A 23189-nucleotide genomic window follows, 5' to 3' on the forward strand; every position below is an offset into this window, starting at 1 on the left:
ATTATCCTGTTTTTGATTTATTCTTTTTCTATTTTCTTTAATTAGTTCTTTTAGTTGATTTTAATAATGTGTTTCTGCATATAAATAGTTTTGAATTTTTGGAGTTAATAGCTCAAAAGGTGAGAACAAATATAATAGGAAAATAGTTAGAGTTATGGTAATTTGTCTGATGGTTCAAGGTGTGAAAACTGGAATTATGTCTCTGTTAAGTGAGGGAGGGAGAGATGAAATTGGTGAACAGAAACAATTTCAGGAAACGAGCAATTATTAGCAGTAGCAACGTGAAGGACGGTGAGGACGATGAGAATTTTGGTGTCACGGAAAAGATTTGAGATAACCTATTGAATGAGAAAAAGATTAGAAAGAGGGAATCACAGTGGTGGTGGCGAAATAGAAGGAGAAGATGGTGGTTCTGAAGATGACGCGATGGAGGAAGGAAAAAAGAAAAGGAGGAAGAGGAAGAAAAAAAGAGAGGTTGGTTCGGCGATGGTGGTACCGCTGTTAGGGGTGGCAAACGGGTCTAAACCCACCGGGTCGGCCCGCGTAACCCGCCAAAAAGGTAGACCGGACTAGAAAATTGAGACCGTCACACATCAAAATCCCGCCTAACCCGCATCGCTTAAACTGTGAGTTTTGGCGGGGTGGGACGGGCTTTTCCACTGAGCTTAGGTTTTTTTTTTTAAGATGTTCTAATTTAATGTTTTGGATTATGTTTTACGTTTGATTGATTATGTTCTAAACGTGTAAATGTTTAATTATATATTTTGGACAATATTTATTTTACTTTGGACAATGTTAGTTTTATTATTTTGTTTTAAAAAACTTGGTTTATGATTTTGTTTATTACATATTTATAATTATAAAGACTTTAATGTTCGTTGATTTAGAAATTATAATTTTTTTATGTCTTTAAAAATTATAAATTTATTAAAATAGTTGTAAAATTATATGTATTATTTAATTTTTTTTTGTAATTTATATTATTTAATATTATAGTAAAAATAAATAAATAAAAAGAAGATTTGGCAGGTTTGGCCCGCCAGTCCACTGTTAGGCGAGGTGGGGTGAGATTTCAGGAACACCTCATTAGGCGGGGGGGCGGGGAGGGCCACCCCGTCAAAGGAAGAGGGTTTGGCGGGGCGGGGCGGGCTTCCCCGCTTGCCACCCCTAACCGCAGTGATGGTCGTGAAGGTGAAGCTTGATGATGATGGTGATAAGAATAGGAGAGTTTTTTTTATATATATAAGGAGGTTTTTAGTCTTTTTAATAAGGGTAAAGTATACTTTTTATCCCTAAAATTTGCTAAAAGTTTCAAAAATATCCCTAAGTTTTGATTTGTTTCAATTTTGTCCCTCAAGTTTTCGATTTGCATCAATTTTACCCTTATTACTAATTTTTTGATAATTAATATTTTTCTTTTCAAATATACCCCTCCCTTATACCTATCATCATCATCATCACAACCTTCTGTCTCTCTTTCTTTCTCTTTTTTCATCCTCACCCTCATCTCCACCACCATCATCATTATTGAGTAACCACTGTCAACCTCCTCCTTCATCGTCACCGGCCAAATCCCTCATTCTCCTTCTTTCTCCTTTCTTTTCCGACTCTCCATTTCCATCCCCATCATCCTTTTTCTTCTTCTTCTTCGCACAAACCCAGCAACAACGAAGTCATCACTCTTCCTCCTTCTCTGTTAGCAAACCCAGCCTCATTAATTATTAGTACTAGTTAGATCAATACTTTTTTTTTTTGTTCCAGATTTCACACAAAGCAAAGCAAAATCCTTTTGCTGCCACACCAACCTGAAACCCTGACCCCCAACAATAAAGTTTCTTTCTTTCAATATTACTCGTATTATACCTCATTGGAAAATTAATAACACAAAAAATAAATCACAAAGAACCAAACATGATCCATTTCAACACATTTCTTCTCATTTCTCAAAATGCCAACATCCAAAACAAACAAATTTATCATCATGACCATGATCATACTCCAACCTTCTCCCCTCTCCCAAAAAAAAATTAAAAAATTAAAAAAAGAGGAGGATGAGAGAAAAGACCACATCATTAAACACCTGCATCATCAAAAAGTATGATTTTTTTTAAAACTTCATTGTTGGGCAAAAATGCATGCTTTTTGAAATTTCAATGAATATATTGAGGGTGAAAAGTGGTAAGAGCATTGCTAGAGGGATCCCTGCGAGAAGAGCTCCTCCAAAAATCGGTTCCATAGAACCTATCCCACATCTCATTCTCTGTTTGCTAACAGAGAAGGAGGAAGAGCGATGGCTTCGTTGTGTCTGGGTTTGCGTGAAGAAGAAGAAAAAGGGTGGTGGTCATCGAAGATTGGGGCTCAACGGAGATAGTGGTGATGGAGATGGAGAGTCGGAGAAAAAAGGAGAAAGAAGGAGAATGAGGAGTTTGGCCGGCGACGATGAAGGAGGAGGTTGACAGTGGTTGCTCAATAATGATGATGGTGGTGGAGAGGACGGTGAAGATGAAAAGAGAAAAAGAAAGAGAGACAGAGGGTTGTGATGATGATGATGATGATAAGTATAAGGAAGGGGTATATTTGGAAAGAAAAATATTAATTATCAAAAAATTAGTAATAAAAGTAAAATTAATGCAAATTGAAAACTTGAGGGACAAAATTAACAAATCAAAACTTAGAGATATTTTTAAAACTTTTAGCAAATTTCAGGGACAAAAAATATATTTTACCCTTTTAATAAATTGGTATTGACATCTAACACTGTGACATGAAACATATACGTTAGATAGGTCACCGTTTATTAACTGAAAAACATGGAATAATTTGTTCAATTTTATAGATGGATGACGGGGCTGGTTGAGATTTTAGTAGGGCTACACATGGATCGGATAATATCCGCGGTAATTATCTGCAACCGATCCGAATTTTGCGGATATTATCCGTTCCGCAGAGCCATCGGATCAGATCAAATCAGATCCGCACTATGGTAGGATCGGATTGCGGATTTGGCAGTGATATCCGCAAATCCGATCCGCATATCCGCACGTCATAGTTTATGATATCTTGTTTTTAATTTTTTATGTTCTACTTCAACTTAGAATAATTAAACTTAGATCTTGTGTTATTATTAATTTTTTTTTGTTATTCAAGAGAACTTTTACTGATAGTATTTTAGCAGTAAATAGGTTTAAACAAATAAAAAAGGATTTTCTTGACTTTTTTTGTAAAAACAGCTAAGCAGTGCCTTAAAATAGTTTTTTTTTAATTATACGGATATACCTGATATCCGATCCAATCTGATCCGATCAGCAAATATGCGGATCGGATCCAACTTGAAAATCTGCGGATATCGTATCTAATCTGATCCGATGAGTACAATGGAAATTGGATAGAATTATAGGCTATATCCGATCTAATCCGATTCGTGTGCAACCCTAAATTTTAGGATGATTAAGATGCACGTCGAAAAAAAAAAAAATAGGGACAAGATAAAATATTTACCAAATTTTTTAGTTTTTCTATAATTTTACAAAAATATTAAATAAAATAAAATTAAATTAAAAAATATAATGTCAAATTGTAAATTAAATATTTATAAATTTTATTCTTATTTTTCTTCTATACCTAATTACCTATGTCCATAGTTATGAAAATTGAAAAGAAGCCACTAGTATAATCAAATTAATTGAAAATTAACCATCATATTAATTCAGCTTAAATTTAAGTATATTATTGAAAATAAGAAAAATCAATCAAAAATAAATAAATCAATCAAACCAGATCTATTTTTAAAACAATTAATCGATTTAAATATATTATTTTATCAATTAAACATCGATTAAACCTTTAAATGATTAATATTTAATGTCTTGTAGGAACCCAAATTATGAAATATAGTAGTATTATAAGTAGTTAAATATGTGGAATTAGAAAATTAAGTTAAATTAGTTTAATGATTAATTCACTAATTTGTTTAAATAATATTAAAAATTTAAATATTATTTTATATATGTAACAACTCATTAGTATAGAAGTTTAAATAAAACTTAAATCTATATATTAGATTAATTTTTAGTATGTTAAATTAGAGAATACCAGAAAAAAATGGAATTAGATACAAAGAACTTAACAAAAGCAACAAAAACATCTCCCACCCTGGCCACTACACTAAGCATACAGAACCTGGCAATGACACGCCTCCAATTCACGAAATCCCCCAGGTGCTTCCACAACCTCCCACTTCAACTCTATACAAACACTGTCGTTTCGTCCCTCTTCCTGTCGTTGTCGTTTCCCTCCTTCTCCACACAATGAAACCACGCTCCCAATCGCCACGTTCAACCCACACCCCGCCACGTACATCTTCCCATCCAATCCCTTCGCCTTCAACGGCCTTTTCACCTTCTCCCTCGGAAACCGCCCTCTCACCAGCCGCCACGTGTCGCTCCTCTCCTCGTAAACCTTCACATCCCCATCCCCGTACTCCGGGATCCTAAAAACCCTCCCCGCCACCGCAACCGCCACCCCGCTCCACCCTTCCCTCATCCCTATCCCCATTCCTTGCCACGTGTCACTTCGCGTATCGTACACCCAACCCCTCGGGATCACCGTAAACGGCCACCTCCACCCTTCCGTAACGAACACCTTCCCTTCGTTTTCCACTGCCTCAAAAGACGCAACCTCATTCTCAACCTCCACTCTCGCCCCGTTCCGCCACGTGTCACTCTCCGCATCGTAGATTTTCGCGCCCAGGCTCGCGCCTCCATGAACCGCCACGATTTTTCCGTTTTCCCCCTCCTCCGTAAAGAATGTCCCCGCCGCAGCTGACGCCAACGCCGACGCCGACGACCACTGGCTCATCGCGGTGCTAAAGATAAGAGTTCCAAAACGCATTGTTCCGGCTATGGTTAGTAGTTTACCATAGCACGTGATCGGCGACGGCGGCAGCGGAAGCGTGAACCATCTAGCAGCGGCGGTAGAAGAACGCGTACGGTGGTCGAGGAGGTGGCAATAGAACTTTCTGGTTAGTTTGTGGAACGAGAAGAGGAAGAGGTAAGGGCGAGAGAGTGTTTTCTTGCATTGTTGAAACGAAGGGTTAGTTATGGCTCTGTTCCATGAAGATGAAACAGCTCGTGCTAGTGATTGGTATGGGTACGGAAGATGAAGAAGACATAGCTCTGCAATTTCGTTAGGTAGTCCCGGAATCAGTGGCTCCTCTATGATATTGTTCTTGTTCTTGTTCTTGCTTTTGATCTTGGTGTTCGTGGTTTCGAGTACTGCCATTGAGAGAGAGAGAGAGAGAGAAAGAAATGGTTGTGGTGAGTGCTTTAAAGATGAAAAGGCGAAATATTCGGGAGGGGTGGGTCAGAGAATAAGAATAATTAGAAGCATTGGGATTAGTAATAAATAAAAAGAAGAAAAGAAAAAGGTTTACAGCGGGAATGAGGAAATTGAGAGAAGAAAGTTTTCTTTTTTATAATACAAATGTGTGGTGGTGTGGGGGTAGATGGATGAGAAAGGGGAGTTACAGAAGAGAGTAATAAAGGACATAAACTAGACAGTGTGTGTACACAACAAGTTGGGGGGGATGGATATACAGAACACGGGGAATGGGGTGTGTGCGTTTTTGTTTTTGTTTTTTGTTTGTGCTGATCGCCAACACAAAAGTAGCAATCATTGTCTACCCAGATGGACTTTTTTGATCCACCGTTACTACTTTATTCTTTTTTATGTATCTACCTGGTTTTTTAAGAGATTTTTTACTTTCTATAAAATATTGTGTCCAACTCATTATGTTCATCAGTTTAAGGTCTTAAGGAGGGTTCAGATCATATTTAATGTGTTTTCCATTAAAAAGAAAATTAATATTAAAGTTTTTTTCTTATCTTTATTCTTACTTATTTGCTTTTTTATATTATTTGTTTAATTTTGATGTATTAATAGTATAAATAAAGTATTTTATATAATTGTGTAATAACATTCGATTTTTTAGATGATTATTTATATGGTCAATATAAAATATAATTATTTTTATTAATGTGATATTGCATAATTAGATGTACGTACAGTGACAGTACATCAAAATTAAATTCTTATATTATACTTTAAAAATAAAAATATTTATTATGTTATTCTTTTTTCTTTTACAAAAATATCAAGATTCGAGAATTTCAATCTAATTAATTATTTAAGATTCATTTTAAATCTTCTAAATTTTAATTAATGAAACAGGCAACAATTCTCCACCACACATATTAAAGTAATTTGTAGATATAATAATTGTGTTAGTAAAAAGGATTTATATTTCTTAAGTATCAAAATAAAACTCAAAATTTAGATAATGTATTTAATTTTGATACAAAGTATAAAATATTTTATATAGGCATTAAATTACATAATATCATATTAATAAAAGTAATTATTTGTCAATAAATTATAATTCAAATGACAATCTCTCTATACTCACCTAAGAGATTATGAATTTAAATTTTTCTATTTTTGATAAAAAAAAATATTTTTTATGTTTACTGTATAAATAATTATAAAAAATAAATATAATTAAATGATGGTATAAAATATTTTATACTTTCAGGTATATGATATATTTTGTTTTTTGAATTGGTTGATTGTGACACAAGTGGGTCTACTTTATTTTTGAAATGTGACTAGCTTATGGCCACATCTGCCGTTATCATTCACGCACATTTTGTCAATAATTTGTTTTTTTTCTCTTGGTTCAAATTGGAAGTGACAATTGATAAATCACAAGGGCCAAGGGGTAAGAATGTATAGTTCTCTCTACCCAATTTGCACCAAAAATGTGGCACTCCCACCTTGAATTTAATATGTAGCATATGGTCTGCGGCGTGGGTTTGTTCACCATCATCAATATAATAAAGACGAAAGTGAAGTTTTATATCACACCCGACAACCCTATTATGAACATGGTAACCTTGCTTTGTTTTTACTTCCTGCTAAGGCTTACTACTACCATATTTAGAAAGGGGAAATGGATCATTTTCATTTTTTTAACACTTGAGAGAATACTGTGTGATCTCTTATCTTTAATTTTATAAATGAGATAAAAAATAAATAAAAAATAATAATAAAAAATGAGATTAAACATTTGATAGCATTTAATTTTTTATTAAAAAAGATCTACTCCTCTAAATAAGTATCATGAACTTTGTAGGTAATACTTATAATTAAACAATATTTATAATTAGACACCACACTTGTGTATTGTCCTTAAATAGCTTTTCCTTATATATTGCGTTAGAATTTTTTCTTAAAATATATATATATATATATATATATATATATATATATATATATATATATATATATATATATATTATTTTTAAAAACAAAAAAAAAATATTAAAATAAAATTTTTATTTTTGTCCTTCATTACAAATCGCCTCTTAATTAGGCGAATTGGCCTTCTCGTCTCAATTTGCTTTTATACTCGCTGAACTGGCCACTTTGTTTATAGTTCGTCTTTATGTTCCAGTTCTTCCACTTTCGTTCATTCGCCTTTTGTCTATCAAATTTTTTACTTTTTTTTTTCTCTTATTTTTCATCACGGCATAAAGCAAACAGTTTTTTTTTTTAATTTCTTTTTATATTTTTATGATATTTAAGTATAAAAATAAACTTTTAGATAATATTCAATTAGATAATAGTATATAGAAAGTGTATTTATGTTACGGATCGGCCCACGGATCCTACGTCCGGAATGGTCCCTAAACCCAGTTACCCGGATCCGACCCGTTTTGTCCTTCAGGCCTGGAACTGGCCCACTAGAGTTCTTAACCAACTTTCGAATTCAAACGTCTCCCTTATTTTAACCAAATAAGATAAGATAAGATAGCTACCATCACCTATAAATAGAGGACCCAGATCCCTCCAGGTATTCATTCATTCCTCACACCTTCTACTTCTTAGATCCATTCTGACTTGAGCGTCGGAGTGTCTTTGCAGGTACCACCTCCCATTGCTCCAGTCAGATAATCTGGCATCCGCCTCGACCTGCAAGTTCCAGATCCATCTCTCAACCCGTACTGGAGGCATCCAGTACATTGACGCCGTCTGTGGGGAATTTGCAACGTCGTGGCGGCATGACGGATAACCCAGAAGAGCAATCCTCAAATTCACTCAGTTGATTTCTTGCTTGTAACTGAGAGCAAAAAGGAATAATGTTTCTTTAACTTGCATCACATTTGCAGTGATAACACACATTCGCCCTATTCCAGCGGCGAAATCCCAAAGGAACAATGTTACTTGCAATTACCTTCTTAGTGATAACACTCTTTATGCACGTTCGCCCTTCTCCAACGGTGAAATTCTAAATCCTCTGACTTTTAGTGGCACACCTCCACCTCTTGGACCCTCTCATTCACCACTCCCTCATCCGTCTCTCCAAGCGCCATGGCCCCATCTTCTCCCTCTACTTCGGCTCTATGTCCACCGTGGTTGCTTCTTCTTTTGAACTCTTCAAGCTTTCCCTCCAAACCCATGAGGTCACCTCCTTCATACACCAGGTTCCAAACCTGTGCCATCAAAAAATTTCTCAAGGTTCTTGCATAGATGCGGGGGACTGCCAAATCGTGGCGGCATGACGGAGAACCTTGAGGAGCAATTCTCCAGCCAACACCCCAACTCAAACCCACGAAGCCCAACTCCAGAACTCCAAGATAACACTCCTCCCACCCACAGGAGGATAACAAGTGCGGCACATCGCCATCCAACCCCAGCCTAGCAATAACCAAGAGAAGACAACCGTCCTCCCACTGAAGCCCAGCCACCCGACGGCCTGGGAGAGAAGGCGATCCAGATAATCCAAGAGCTGTGCCTCAGGGTGCAAAACCTCAAAGGTCGAGTTACACCCAAAGAATGGTACCACCCAGAGCACGCAAGCCAAGTGACCTCCAGGACCTGATCTCACCGCAATACCAGGAACACCAGGCCGCCTGAGCAACGACACAGCAAACGGCACGACCGCAGCGTTTTCCTAGACCCAAAACACCGACGCGGAGAAGACGACCAACGACACCATCGGGAGGCCAAACGAGCAGGAAACATGCACGTGATAATGGAAGCCATCCCGTTCATAGAAAAATCCTTGAGAGCCAAACTCCCGAAGGACTTCAACAAGCCCACTGACATGAAATACGACAGGACCAAAGATCTCCAAGAACACCTAACGGCCTTCGAGGCCAGGATGAACCTGGAAGGAGCCGCCGACAAGGTGCGGTGTAAGGCCTTCTCGATAACCTTAGCCGGCGCCGCAATCAAATGGTTCAACACCCTTCCAAACGGCTCCATAGCCAGCTTTCATGACATCTCCAGAAAATTCATGGCCCAGTACACCACCAGGATCACCAAAGCAAAACACCCCATCATGTTGCTCGGAATCACCCAAACAGAAGATGAATCCATAAGAAAATACCTCGATAGGTTTAACGATGAGTGCCTAACGGCCGACAAACTCACGGACTCGGTCGTCAGTCTCTGTTTAACCAACGGCCTCATAAATGAAGACTTCCAGAAACACCTCACCACCAAACCAGGTTGGACCACGCACGAAATTTAAAGCATCACAAGGGAATACATAAACGACGAAGAGGTAAGTCAAGTCGTGGCCGCCAACAAATGGCAGCACGGTAACACGACACCTCGTAGTAACCCACCACCAAGAGATACACCAAAAGAGCACCTCAAACCCGTGAACGCCAACCGACCACCCAGGGTTGGAAAGTTTTCGAACTACACCCTCTACCCGCGCCCATCACTGACATCTGCCACCAAATAGCAGAACGAGGCATCCTTATGAAAACGCGACAGCTAAAGTAATGGACAGGTGGCAACAAGCTGCAACTACCACTGATGATATGTGCATAAAATCCAAGATTGCTTCGACCTAAAAGATGCCATCGAATAAGACATTCGAATGGCAAACTCCTCGAGTTTGTTAAAATCATTCGAGAACCTCGGAGAACTGAAAGAGAAAGATCACATGAACGTAAAGGACGCAACTCGAAGACGATACGATAGGCATCCCAAGAAAGTCCGGAAATCGACCCACCATAATCGTAAATGTCATCATTGGAAAGGATGCGCTGAAAAAGTCAAAATCAGCAATAAAAAAGGATCTCAAAGTCCTAGCCGTAAAAAATCAAGCACCAATCTCCTCGGTTCTAGCAGCAATCACATTTTTTCCCGATGACTGCCAACATGGCACTTCGGCAAAAGACGCCCCATTCGTCATCTCGGCAAAAGTTGGAACCAGACTTATGAAAAGAATACTGGTCGACACCAGAGCTGATTCCAACATCCTCTTTAGAGTAGCCTTCGACAAGCTGGGTCTCTGAAACGAAAATCTGCAAATCCACCACAACCGGGTTACCAGACTTGGAGATAAGTTTCTCAAACCGGATGATTCCATAGTGTTACCACTAACCATCGGAACTAGAAGCCAGAGGAAGACCATCCTCTCTGAGTTTGTGGTCTGATAAACCCATATTTCATGAGTTCTTTTGTGCTTAATTTGAGTGATTTATACAATCCTTCACCTGCTTATTCACATTAATTGCATGGTTTTACTCTCCCTTCCTTATTATGTCATATTGTGAAAAACATGTTTCCTAAGCTTTAAAATTAATTAATTTAATTACCTTTATTTCCATTCGATGCCGTGATTAGTGTGTTGAGTAGTTTCAGATTTTCTAAGGCAGAATGACTTAAAGGATGGAAAAGGAAACATACTAAAATGGAAGGAGGAAGCAAAACGGAGCTTTAAGGAAACTGGTATCCACACGATCGCATGGACGACGCGATCGCGTGCCAAGCGCGATTCAGCAGCGACGCGGCCGCATGACTGACGCGACCGCGTGGCAAGGAAAAGCTCCAAATGACGCGACCGCGTGACCCACGCGGACGTGTGACAGGGGCCACGTATCAGAATTTACAGAATGCGCCCCCAGCGAATTCTGAAGCCCTTTTCGGCCCAGATCCAAGTACAAACAGCTTAGACCAGAGGTTATAAAGTGTGGGAATGCACCCATTCAAAGAGAGCTCACATATTTTACCTTTCAATGATTTAGATTTAGTTGAGAGGGAGATCTTCTCTCTCTCTCTTTTAGGATTTAGGATTTCTTCTTGTTTTAAGAGTAACTCTGGATCCCAGGTTTAATGTTCTTTTATTTTAGTTTTACTTTTATTTATTTATTCCAACATTTGAATTGATTATTATAATTTGATTTATGAATTATTCCATGTCACAGATTGTTATTTGAATTAATGATAATTGAGGTATTTTCAGTTTATGATTGTTCTTTTTTATTTAAGTTACCATTGCTTCCCATCTAAGGATATTCTTATTACTTCAGCAATTTTACTTTTTCTCCTTTTGGTTCTGGTTAAGAATTTAGTAACTCAACAGTTATTAAACTCAATATAATTGATAATCGTTATCTTGCTAACTAAGCTGAACTTAAATAATCCCAACCTTTTCTTAGGAAATAAATAGGATTCAAAGGCCAGATTAATTAGTCCCTTGACTTTCCTTTGTCTTAGTAAAGGTTGACCAAGTGGAGTTTAGATTCAACTTTCATTATAATTGAGAGAGATAACTATGTTGGACCTCCAACTTCTTTTACCTTACCAAAAGTCTGCTTTACAGTATTTATTTATTTTAATTGCCATTTACTTTACCTGTCATTTAAATTACTTGCTTCTCACCTTCTAAACCCCGATTACAACCTTTATAGCCAATAATAAGAACATACTTCATCGCAGTTCCTTGAGAAGACGACCCGAGGTTTGAATACTCGGTTAACAATTTCTAAAGAGGTTTGTTACTTGTGACACCCAAAACGTTTGTACGAAGGGATTTTTGTCAGTTTAGAGACTATATCTACAACGCAACCGTTTCTATGAATCTCTTTACTGGTAAAAATCGCTAACGTCATGGTCCTCAAGGACTCCACTGCCTACAACATCATCCTCGAAAAAAAGATGATCAACAACCTATCCGCCGTCATCTTCACCAAGATCCTAATCATGAAGTCTCAGGCCGATAATGGCACTATTGAAACAATACACGGGGACCGAGAAGTCGCAGTATAGTGTGAGAACACCAACTCGGCCTTCCGCAAGAGATCCTGAGACCTGGCAGGCATCTTCCTCGCCGACCTCGATGCACGCCAAGACCAAAGTCCACGCAGAACCATGGGAGAAAATGACAAAGAAGCAGAGTGGGACCTTGTAGACAAGGTCAGGAGCATAGCACACCTACGAGAGCTAGCCCTAAAATAGAGAATAAGCCTAAGGTACAATGACAGCACGGTACGACGAGACTTTGGACCAGGAGACCTTGTCTTACGACAAAACGACATCGGTCCACCCACTCCCGGAGAAGGGAAGCTCACACCCAACTGGGAGGATCCCTACCAAATCAAGACGGCAATCGAAAAAGGAGCCTACATGCTCGAAAGACTAGATGGGACCAAGCTCCCAAGATCCTGAAATTCCACCAACTTACGACGCTACTATATGTAGAAACATCCTTCCAAAACAACAAGATCGAGGTTGTTTAAGACTATCTCTTTACCCTTTATATTTTGCCTTTTTCACTTGCATTTATTGCTTAAGTTGTTTAATTGTATATTTTTTTACCGGGCACTATTTCCTATCGAGAGGTTTTAACGGGGCCCAAACCACAAATGAAATTCATTTTTTCAAAAGCATTGCCCCGTCCGACGGCACGAACCAAATGCGGCTACCCCCGAGGATCGATCACCCCGAGGCCAACAAAACGAATATCCAAATAATAAAAAGGATATCCAAATAAGTAAACGGCTACCCGAAAATCGATCACCTCGAAGCTAATAAAACAGATATCCAAATAAGTAAACGGCTACACGGGAATCGATTGCCCGAGGCCAACAAAACTATATCCAAATAACAAAACGGATATCCAAATAAGTAAATAGCTACACGGGAATCGATTACCCTGAGGCCAACAAAACGGATATCCAAATAACAAAATGGATATCCAAATAAGTAAACGGCTACACGTGAATCGATTACCCCGAGGCCAACAAAACGGATATCCAAATAACAAAACAGATATTCAAATAAGTAAACGGCTACACGGGAATCGATTACCCCGAGGCCAACAAAACAGATATCCAAATAACAAAATGGATATCCAAATAACAAAACGGATATCCAAATAAGTAAACGGCTACACGGAAATCGATTACCCTGAGGCCAACAAAACGGATATTCAAATAACAAAACGGATACCCAAATAATAAAACGAATATCCAAATAAGTGAACGGCTACCCGGAAATTGATCACCTCGAAGTCAATAAAACGGATATCCAAATAACAAAACGGATATCCAAATAAGTAAACGGCTACATGGGAATTGATCACCCCGAGGCCAACAAAACGAATATCCAAATAACAAAACGGATATCCAAATAGGTAAATGGCTATTCGGGAATCGATCACCTCGAAGCCAATAAAACGGATATCCAAATAACAAAACGGATATCCAAATAAGTAAACGGCTACACGGGAATTGATTACCCCGAGGCCAATAAAATGGATATCCAAATAACAAAACAGATATCCAAATAAATAAACGGCTACACGGGAATCGATTACCCCCAAGGCCAACAAAACGGATATCCAAATAACAAAATGGATATCCAAATAAGTAAACGGCTACACGGGAATCGATTACCCTGAGGCCAACAAAACGGATATCTAAATAACAAAACGGATATCCAAATAAGTAAATGGCTACACGAGAATCGATTACCCTGAGGCCAATAAAACGGATATCCAAATAACAAAACGGATACCCAAATAACAAAACGGATATCCAAATGGTAAATGGCTACCCGGGAATCAATCACCTCGAAGTCAATAAAACGGATATCCAAATAACAAAACAGATATCCAAATAAGTAAATGGCTACATGAGAATCAATTACCCCGAGGCCAACAAAACGGATATCCAAATAATAAAACGGATATCCAAATAAGTGAACGGCTACCCGGGAATCGATCACCCCGAAGCCAACAAAATGGATATCCAAATAACAAAAATAGTGACTCGTGAATCGATCACCCGCAAAGCCAACAAAACGGAAATCCAAATAAGCTAAATAAACAAAGTCTTGAAATCGGCCCACCAAGAGGCCTAAAATAAGTTCACAATAACGGCCCAAAAAAGGCCACACAAAACAAGAATGAGCTGACGGTCTTCCAACTTGCGGAAAGCCAGACTGACCAACATCCTACCAATTGATGCAGGATGATGTCATGCCCTTTCCAGGCCCCTCACAGTCTCCCAAACTACAGAGAATCGGACTCCCCAACGACTTAGCATTGAGACCAAAAAAGTATACTCTCATGCTCCGGGGACAACTGTTCTAGACCCGATCTCCGAGCCCTTCTTCAGAGCGGTCATCAAACCCGGCATGTGATGAGACGCCCAAACAACGTGCTCCTCGCCTGACCATGAAACGGCCAAGAACTCCCCAAATCCTCGACCTCGACCAGAAAAACTAAATAACGATCTCCTTGCCAAACTACAAACGGTGAGGAAAAGGTTCCTCCAGCGATGAGACCGAGCACCCTCATTCTCTCGCTCCGGAGACAACTATTATGGATCTGGCCCACGGATCCTACGCCCGGAATGGTCTCTGAACCTGGATACCCAAGTCCGACCCGCTTCGCCCTTCTAGAAGGCCTAGAACCGGCCCACTAGAGCTCCTAACCAACTTTCGAATTCAAACGTCTCCCTTATTTTAGCCAAATAAGATAAGATAAGATAGCTACCATCACCTATAAATAGAGGACCCAGGTCCCTCCAGGTATTCATTCATTCCTCACACCTTCTACCTCTTAGATCCATTCTGACTTGAGCGTCGGAGTGTCTTTGTAGGTACCACCCCCATTGCTCCAGTCAAATAATCTGGCATCCGCCTCGACCTGCAAGTTCTCGATCCATCTCTCAACCTGTACCGGAGGCATCCAGTACAATTTAGATTATAAAATATACTATATTTAGATTAGATATTATTATATTAGATAATATTAGTTATTATATCCAGTGACGGATCCAGAAAATTTTACCAGTGGGGGCAAAATATATATAGTATAATAATAATTTTATAATTATACTATAGTATTATAAAATATGATTACTCCTCAAATTATTTAACTAACAAATTAAAATAATAAAATAATTTACAATAGTAAATAATTTAAAATTCCATTATTCTGGGTTCATATTTTGAAAAGATTGAATAATCTTTTCATTGTCAATACAATCAAATATCTCTCTTTCTATATATGTCACTAAACAATCATTTAAAAATTCATCTCCCATACGGTTGCGAAGCCGACTCTTTATGATGTTCATAGCAGAAAAAGTTCTTTCAACTGATGTAGTTGCTACAGGAAAAACTAAAGCTAACTTCAAAAGAAGAAACACTAATGGATAAACAATATTTTTTCGAGTCTCAACCAATTTTTGAGAAAGAGCACCAATCCCATTCAAGTTTGAGAATTGATCATCAGAACGCAGATCTAATATGAAATTCTCAAGTTGACTATTAAGTGCCAAGAGTTGAGTAGAAGAAAATTCTAATGGATAGAATTGAGCTAATTGGATCAACTTCTCCTTATCAAATGCAATAAATGAGTGTCTTGGATTCAGACAAGCTATACAAAGAAGCAATTTAGTATTCACCTTTGTAAAACGATTGTTGAGTTCTTGAAGTTATCTATCAACTACTTGATAGAATATCTCAATCTGAAAATGATGCAAATTTGAGATCTTTTGAGCTTTGCATCTTGATCTTCCTTGTGACATAAATATATCATCCATTTTTTGAATGGTAATATTATGTTTGTCACAAAACAATGAGACTTCATCAAGTAAAAGAGGCCAACCATCATCTCTTATAGTTTGCAACCGTTGCTTAGAAACTTTAACCAATGCCATAGCATTTACAATGTGTTGATCATTCCTTTGTAACGCTTGAGATAATTCATTAGTAACTTCCAAGATGTTTTTCATCAAGTGCAAGTTGAAAATGAATTCAAAAGATTGAATGACATTCAATAAATGACATGCTTCAGCTCTTTGTTCTGAATTATTTTCATCTTTCTCAACATATTCAAGAACATTGACCATGGAAGGAAACAAAGAAATTAATCGAAGTATAGTTCCATAGTGTGAACCCCATCTAGTATCTCCAGCTCTTTTTAAAGCTATTTCTTGATTCAAACCACGTCCACTAGAAATTTCTCGACTTTGTAATGCTTCAATTGTCTTAGTCATTTGACTATCACGAAGCATATCTCTTCGTTTACACGAAACTCCAACAACATTGCACAAATTGGTTAACAAATTAAAAAGCAAAGCAATTTCAACTTGTTTTTTTGCAATCGTTACAAAAGCTAACTGAAGTTGGTGGGCAAAGCAATGTACATAGAAAGCATAAGAATTTTCTTCCAATATCAAAGTTTTCAAACCATTAAATTCTCCTTGCATATTACTTGCACCATCATATCCTTGGCCACATACTCTTGATAAACTTAAATTATATGTTTCTAATAATGACTCCAATGCTAATTTTAAAGATAAAGCATTAGTATTAGAAATATGAACAAGACCAAGAAAATGCTCCCTAACTTGCCCTTCTTTATTCACATACCTTAAACAAATCGACATTTGCTCCTTAATAGAAATATCGCGAGCTTCATCAACCAAAACAGCAAACAATTCATCCCCAAGATCATTTACAATAGCTTTTGTCGTTTCACTTGCAGCCGCTCTTACAATATCTTTTTGAATTGAGGGAGCTCTTAGTTTAAGATTCCCACGAGCATTTTTAAAAGCATGATCAATCTCTTCATTATATTGTGCAAGAAAGTTTAGAAGTTCCAAAAAATTTTCTTGATTAACAGAATCATCTGTTTCATCATTATCACGAAAGGCCAATCCTAGTCGCAAAAGAAATATAATACAATCAATTGTGGCTGTCAAGTGAATTTGATAATTCTTTTTAGCCTGCAAAGATTTTTTTTCAAGCAGCACTAATGTGTTGTTTTGGCTTCATAAGTGCTTCACATTTTCTCCAAGCTTGATTATGAGCACTATCATGAATCTCAACATGAGTTTGTAATCTCTCCTTTTTTTCTAATTTGAAAAGCCATTGGTTACAAAAGCATCGCCACCTTCATTCTCAGGTTTCATAAGATAACAACAAAGACAAAAACAGCATCTTTTGATATACTATACTCTAACCAATTGCCATAATCATCAAACCAACTAGGATTAAATCTTCGAAAAGAAGAACCACAAACAGTTTGCGAAAAATCATGAGTCCTTGGTTGACAAGGACCTTTTTGCAAATATGCACATCTAACTTTGTCTCTGTCATTCGGATGATAACTTGAAATCTTTGGTCGTTGTCCTGGATCTGCTATGAGACTCTCTACTTCAAATTCTAAAAACCTCCTCTTGTTAGAAGAGGTCGATAAATTGTTTTGGGATCCAATCTCCAATAATAAAGTTCTTTTGAAATATTTCTCCATTACTAATAAAAATAAAATTATAAACCTAAATTAATTAATCAATAAAATTAATTTACAATTTTTTTCAAATTGAGAAGTTCAGCATAGAAATATAAATAAAAAATTGATCCAATAACAACAGAAAATTGATCCAATAACAACAGCAGCAAGCTAGTAACTAATTCAATCACAAAATCAAGTTATGATTTAAATGACGTTTGTCTTGGTTGAAATTCTCTACAAAATCAAATTATGATATCAAAGAGGGTCAGAGCCCAGAGAGGCATACATATATGAATATGATCATAAGATCATTTATTATTTTGCTGAAGCAGTGAAGCCTGTGTTAGAGTACATAGTTAGCGACGATAATTAAATAAAATAAAATTTCTAAATTTGTATGGCACTTCATCACTTGTGATTTGTAAAATTATGCCAAGTATAGGCACCAAAGCCAATGGTGGTTAATGAAACTAAAGTATCAATTACATCAGAACAAATTCACAATTTCTAAATAAATCAACTATATCAAATATTCATTTATCAAACAATAAAACAAATGAGCAAAAAAATGAATGACCCAGTAAATTAAGTATCCCTACTACTATACCAAGAGGCAAACTAAACTCCATGACCAGGACTAAGTATCAATTACATCAGAACAAATTCACAATTTCTAAATAAACCAACTATATCAAATATTCATTTATTAAACAATGAAACAAATGAGCAAAAAAATGAATGACCAAGTAAATTAAGTATCCCAATCATGTACCAAGAGGCAAATTAAACTCCAGGAGGATGACCCAGTAGACAGTAGTGGTGTGGCGCTAGCGGCAACAGAGAAGAGGATTGTAGAATAAAAAAAAGAACTAGTCAACCAGAACTCCAGAAATTTAAAAAAAAAAATTTGATGTTTGTTGAAGAAGAAGGTAGAACCGCAGAATCAGATACCGAATTGCTGAGTGCCTGAGTGTCAAAGGAAGGAACGCAGCAGCAGATCGACACAAATCATAAGCAGTGACGCAAAAGAAGGTAGAACCTGAGAAGTGAGAACCACTAGACGCGGCGTGGCGGCGATGCAAGGAGAAACCGACGGAGAACGGAGCCACACGGGAGAATCGCAGCGATACAATGAGTCGCGGGAAGCAGAAACGCAGAGTGACAGGGAGCTAGTAAGTAGTGACACTGCCACACAGGACATAACCCACACTGGCGGAGCCACAGAGCGGCAGAAACTCAAATTATAAAAATTTAATTTATTTTATTTTTTATACAAAAAATAAAAAATATAATAATAAACATATAAAGTTGATAGAAATATTAAAAAAAATAAAAAGATAAATTATATTTCTATCTTTGTTTTATAAAAAAATATAAAATACAATAATTTAATATTTTAGAACAAAATATTTATACTCATATCTCATTTATTAAATATAAATTTGTATTTTTATATTTATATTTCAATATCTTATACGATTGTTTTTTTGTTTTTTCCGGTCTATATAGACATAGTTTTTTGTATTTTCGTGTTTTGTTTTCGAATATCTAATGTACACTAGTTGGATTTTTTATTTTAATATTAAAGAGTGAATAAAACTTTATGTTAATATTATAAAAAATGAAATTTTATAATATTGTAGAGGTACTTATTTATACAAACATAATATACAAAATACGTATTGTATTAATAATACGTAGTCTATATATTATTTTTATAAATAAAAAATCTAATGTAACAATTTGTTTTACAACTCTTCATCACTTTTAATATTAAAAAATTACACTAATTTTTATCCGATATCTAAAAACATGAAACACACTAATTTGGTTTGGTGGTTATCTAATTCACACTAAGATATTTTTTGGGAGGAAAATTTCAGGATGAACACAAACTCTTGTTAATTGTGAAGTCAGCACAGTAAGTGAAGACGACTAATATCTGAGGAGTCTTTTTCTCAACTAAAAAAAATAATAAAAAATTTAAAATTAAAATTTTGTTCACAACGGTGCTGAGATACTCAATAAGCTAAAATGAGAATTTTTTTAATGAAAAAATATAAAAAGATAATATTTATATTAAATAATATAAATAACAAATTAAAAGATATTTAATTAATTTTAAAAATTAAACTTTTAATAATCATATTTAAAATTTAATTTAATTCTATTTTCATTTTTACTCTCTGCACAAATTTTAATTTCTGTTAGCATCATTTGTGATATTTTTATCTTAATCTTTTTTTCCTTCTCTCTTCAGTATGGGCGTCGCCTTTTTCTCCCTTACGTCACCACCTTTCATCACAAAAAAAAGAAACATCAACCTAAAATAAAAAAATATTCATCTAAAAATAAAGTAACATCCATATAAACTAAAACAAACATCCAATCAATTTTTAAAAAAATATTCAAAAACATGAAAAAAGATATTCATTATCACCGCAGGACGGACAAATGGCTACATTAATTCTTCAAACGGTGCAACACATGGAGGGTTTTAGGATGATTGACAGCATTGCGAACGCAGGGGAAAAGAGTACCTGCTTCTTCATCCAGAATGTATGCGCGACGCGACGCAGGGGAAAAGAGGAAAGGGCGGTGTTGCTTGCAGGGAGCACAGTCGCAGCACGACAGAGAGAAAAAGAAGGCGTGGAGCAATAGCGTCGCTTGTAGGGAGAACAGGAGGGGCAGCGTGACGCATGGGAGAAGAAAGTGCAGCAGCGGCGTCAAGAGCAGGGACGATGCGACGCATGGAAGAAGAAGGTGCAGCGGAGATGTCGATTACAAGAAATATAAGGACAGCCCAATGTATGGGAGAAGAAGGTGCAAGCTGTAGCGGCTACGACGCGTTGCTTTTTCAAACGGCGATGGCAATGAGGTGCGTTGGTAATAGCACGACAAAAAAGGAAGAGTAAAGCGACTGTGCTAAAAAGAAAAAAAAATGAAACCATAAAAAGTAAGAGATTAGGGTTGTAGCGAATGCAAATGAAGTGAGATTTTTTTATTTAGTAAACTTGAGATGCAACTCGTTATTTGTGTTATTCACACTTCACAATATCTACCTAATAAAACTCTTTTTTATATAGAAAAATAAAATTTTTAACTGACTAATTATTAATATTATATATATATATACACCAGCGTCTTAAAAAAAACTTTATTCTATCAAGTCATATTTTTATTTATTAATTTTATAAATTCATCATATCTTATAAATTGACATTATATACATGTGTATATTTTATACTATACAAAAACACAAAATAAATATATTAATGAATACATTTTAATATTTTATATATTTCATTTAGATAATATTATAATCATGAGTAAATTTTGATAAAAGATAAAAATTATTATTTTAATAAAAAAGTATACAAAAAAATTTATCATGTATAATTTATATATTTTTATAAATTTAATAAAAAATTTTATTTTAGGATCAATTCTATTCTTAAAAAAAAAAAAGTATATATTCAAATAGGTTTTTAAAAAATTGTGTTAGATATTTTTGTCTTTAAAAAAAATTTATTATATTTAGATTCCTAAATTTTATAAAAGTAAGACATAAGTTTTCATTTTAATTAGACATATTATTTTTATTTTGACAAATTAATCTTTAAAAGTGTGACGAAAAGATTTATATATTTTATTTTTGTAAAAAACAAAAATTTTAATGTAATAATTTTTTTTAAAAAAATGAAAACATTAGATATAAAACTTTTGTGAATCTATTTAACTATATACTCAGAAAAAAATCTTATTTATATATAATTTTTTCTCCATATTACTAAAGTTATATAGCAATGGTTCCTTGTTGGCTGCGTCTATCTTTGTTAGGAGCAGAAAAGTGAACAGTGCAAAATCTTTTCTATCACTGCGGAACTTTTAGAGTCTTCAATCTTCAATTCTTCATTGTAGAATTATAAAAAAGAAAAAAAAAAAAAACAACTTGGCAATGTCTTTCCAACAACCACCATAACTTAGTTATGCCCGATCCATGTGTTGCATAAAATCGAGTAAATTAAATATATAAAATAAAATGTTATAATAAAATTTAAATTATAAAATCATCAGATTTTATAAAAATCTGATAAGATTACTCCACAAATAAAATTATAACATTAAAATTTTTTAAATATTAAATTAAGCTTTTAGTTACTTTAACTATGTGATTATGCTTAGGGGTGAACGCGGATCAGATCAGATTGGATATGGCCAAAATTTTGATTCGATCCGCACTAAAATCATCGAATCCAATATTCGTAGTTTTTAAGTTTGGATGCGATTTGATTCGATCCGATCCGCACATTTGCGAATCGGATCAGATCGGATAGCAGATATATCCGCAAAACACAAAAATATTTTTAAAAAGTTATTTTTATTAAAAAATATCAATAAAATTCATTTTTTCTATTCTTTTAAATATGTTTACTTTCAAAATAACATTAAACATATTTTTTAAAATAATAAATTAAAATAATACAACATATATCATAATTATTAGTTGAAATAAAACATAAAAAGAATATTTACTTATTTATTTCTTTATTTTTACGGATACGCGAATTTTTTATTTTAATAAATAAAATAAATATAATATTTACCAAATTAAATAATTTTTAGAGAATTTACCGATTTAAATTCCCCTGTCATATCTCGTTTACAGTGTAAACGAGATATACACATTGTCATCTCGTTTACACTGTAAACGAGATATGGGCCGTACGCGCATATATATAGAAATCGTTTATAGCCAACTTCTGGCCCCAGTTTCACTTTGTCAACATCTTTCTCCCCTCTTTTAATCCTTTCTGACTATACATTTGACCCAAGCGGTGATGGCGCGCCAAGTGGGGAATGACGGGGACATAAACAGGCTGAACGAGACGACACATTACGCCGGGGCGGCCAACTTCAAGGTTAGTTTCGTTATGGTTGAAAAATTTAATGATGTTGCCATTGTTAGGGTAGTCATGAAGATTTGGGACGTTGGTATATGGGTTAGGAATTAGGTCTCTAGGCTTTATTTAAAACTCTATCCGCTTGTGCTAGATTGATATGACATAAATATTATTAGTTTGGAACGCTGTTATTGCTGTGGTATGTTGTTAGTATTTATAAATTTAATGCCATTATAATAGTATGACACTGTTTACGTTAATAAATTTTGATATTTTTATTCTGTTAGACATTTAAGACTTTATTTTGTTGTGTTATATTGTTTAATTTGTAATAAAAGTAATAATAGAAATAATTATTCTTGAGACTTTTGAGAGATAAATATTATCAAAAGTAAAATTAATTTTTTAAAATGTTAAAAATAATTTATAAGTTATAATTGATTTTATATAATTTAAATATTATTTTTGTTTGTCATTATTCAGAGGTCTCGCCTCCTGTTGTCCCGGCGAGTGAGCCATACTTTACCTCCATTAGACGCCATCGTCCCATATCTGGCTGAGGCCGGATTCGGCGACACCGTGCCCTTCAGAAATTTTACTTTTGACAATTCCCTGATTTCGGCACTGGTGGAGCGATAGCGTCCAGAGACGCACACGTTTCATCTCCCGTGGGATGA

At 35.5% G+C, this 23189-nt stretch overlaps 2 protein-coding genes across 2 annotated transcripts; both read right to left on the reverse strand.

Moving 5' to 3' along the window:
• Positions 1–3953: 3953 nt before the first annotated feature.
• Positions 3954–5766, reverse strand: LOC107614322 (F-box protein AFR). Its single transcript, XM_016316532.3, has one exon. It carries the CDS (start codon positions 5278–5280, stop codon positions 4165–4167), a length of 1116 nt encoding a protein of 371 aa, XP_016172018.1. The 5' UTR covers positions 5281–5766; the 3' UTR covers positions 3954–4164.
• Positions 5767–15803: 10037 nt separating this feature from the next.
• LOC107611475 (uncharacterized) lies at positions 15804–18809 on the reverse strand. The gene is made up of 2 exons (XM_016313394.1): positions 18648–18809; positions 15804–17099 (listed from the first exon to the last, which is right to left on the reverse strand). The coding sequence occupies exons 1-2, from the start codon at positions 18807–18809 to the stop codon at positions 15804–15806; spliced, it is 1458 nt and encodes a 485-aa protein (XP_016168880.1).
• Between the last annotated feature and the right edge of the window lie 4380 nt (positions 18810–23189).

The sequence above is a fragment of the Arachis ipaensis genome, chromosome B8 (assembly GCF_059453495.1).
Source record: "Arachis ipaensis isolate K30076 ecotype BB chromosome B8, ASM5945349v1, whole genome shotgun sequence".
Classification (NCBI taxonomy): Eukaryota; Viridiplantae; Streptophyta; class Magnoliopsida; order Fabales; family Fabaceae; genus Arachis; species Arachis ipaensis.

Excerpts from the sequence above, each read along its gene's own strand:
- LOC107614322 (XM_016316532.3), bottom strand. The coding sequence starts at position 5,280 with ATGGCAGTACTCGAAACCACGAACACCAAGATCAAAAGCAAGAACAAG.
- LOC107611475 (XM_016313394.1), bottom strand. The coding sequence starts at position 18,809 with ATGTCCTGTGTGGCAGTGTCACTACTTACTAGCTCCCTGTCACTCTGC. Across the intron at positions 17,100-18,647 it reads TAGTGGTTCTCACTTCTCAG|GCTAAAAAGAATTATCAAAT; the intron begins GTTCTACCTTCT and ends AAATCTTTGCAG.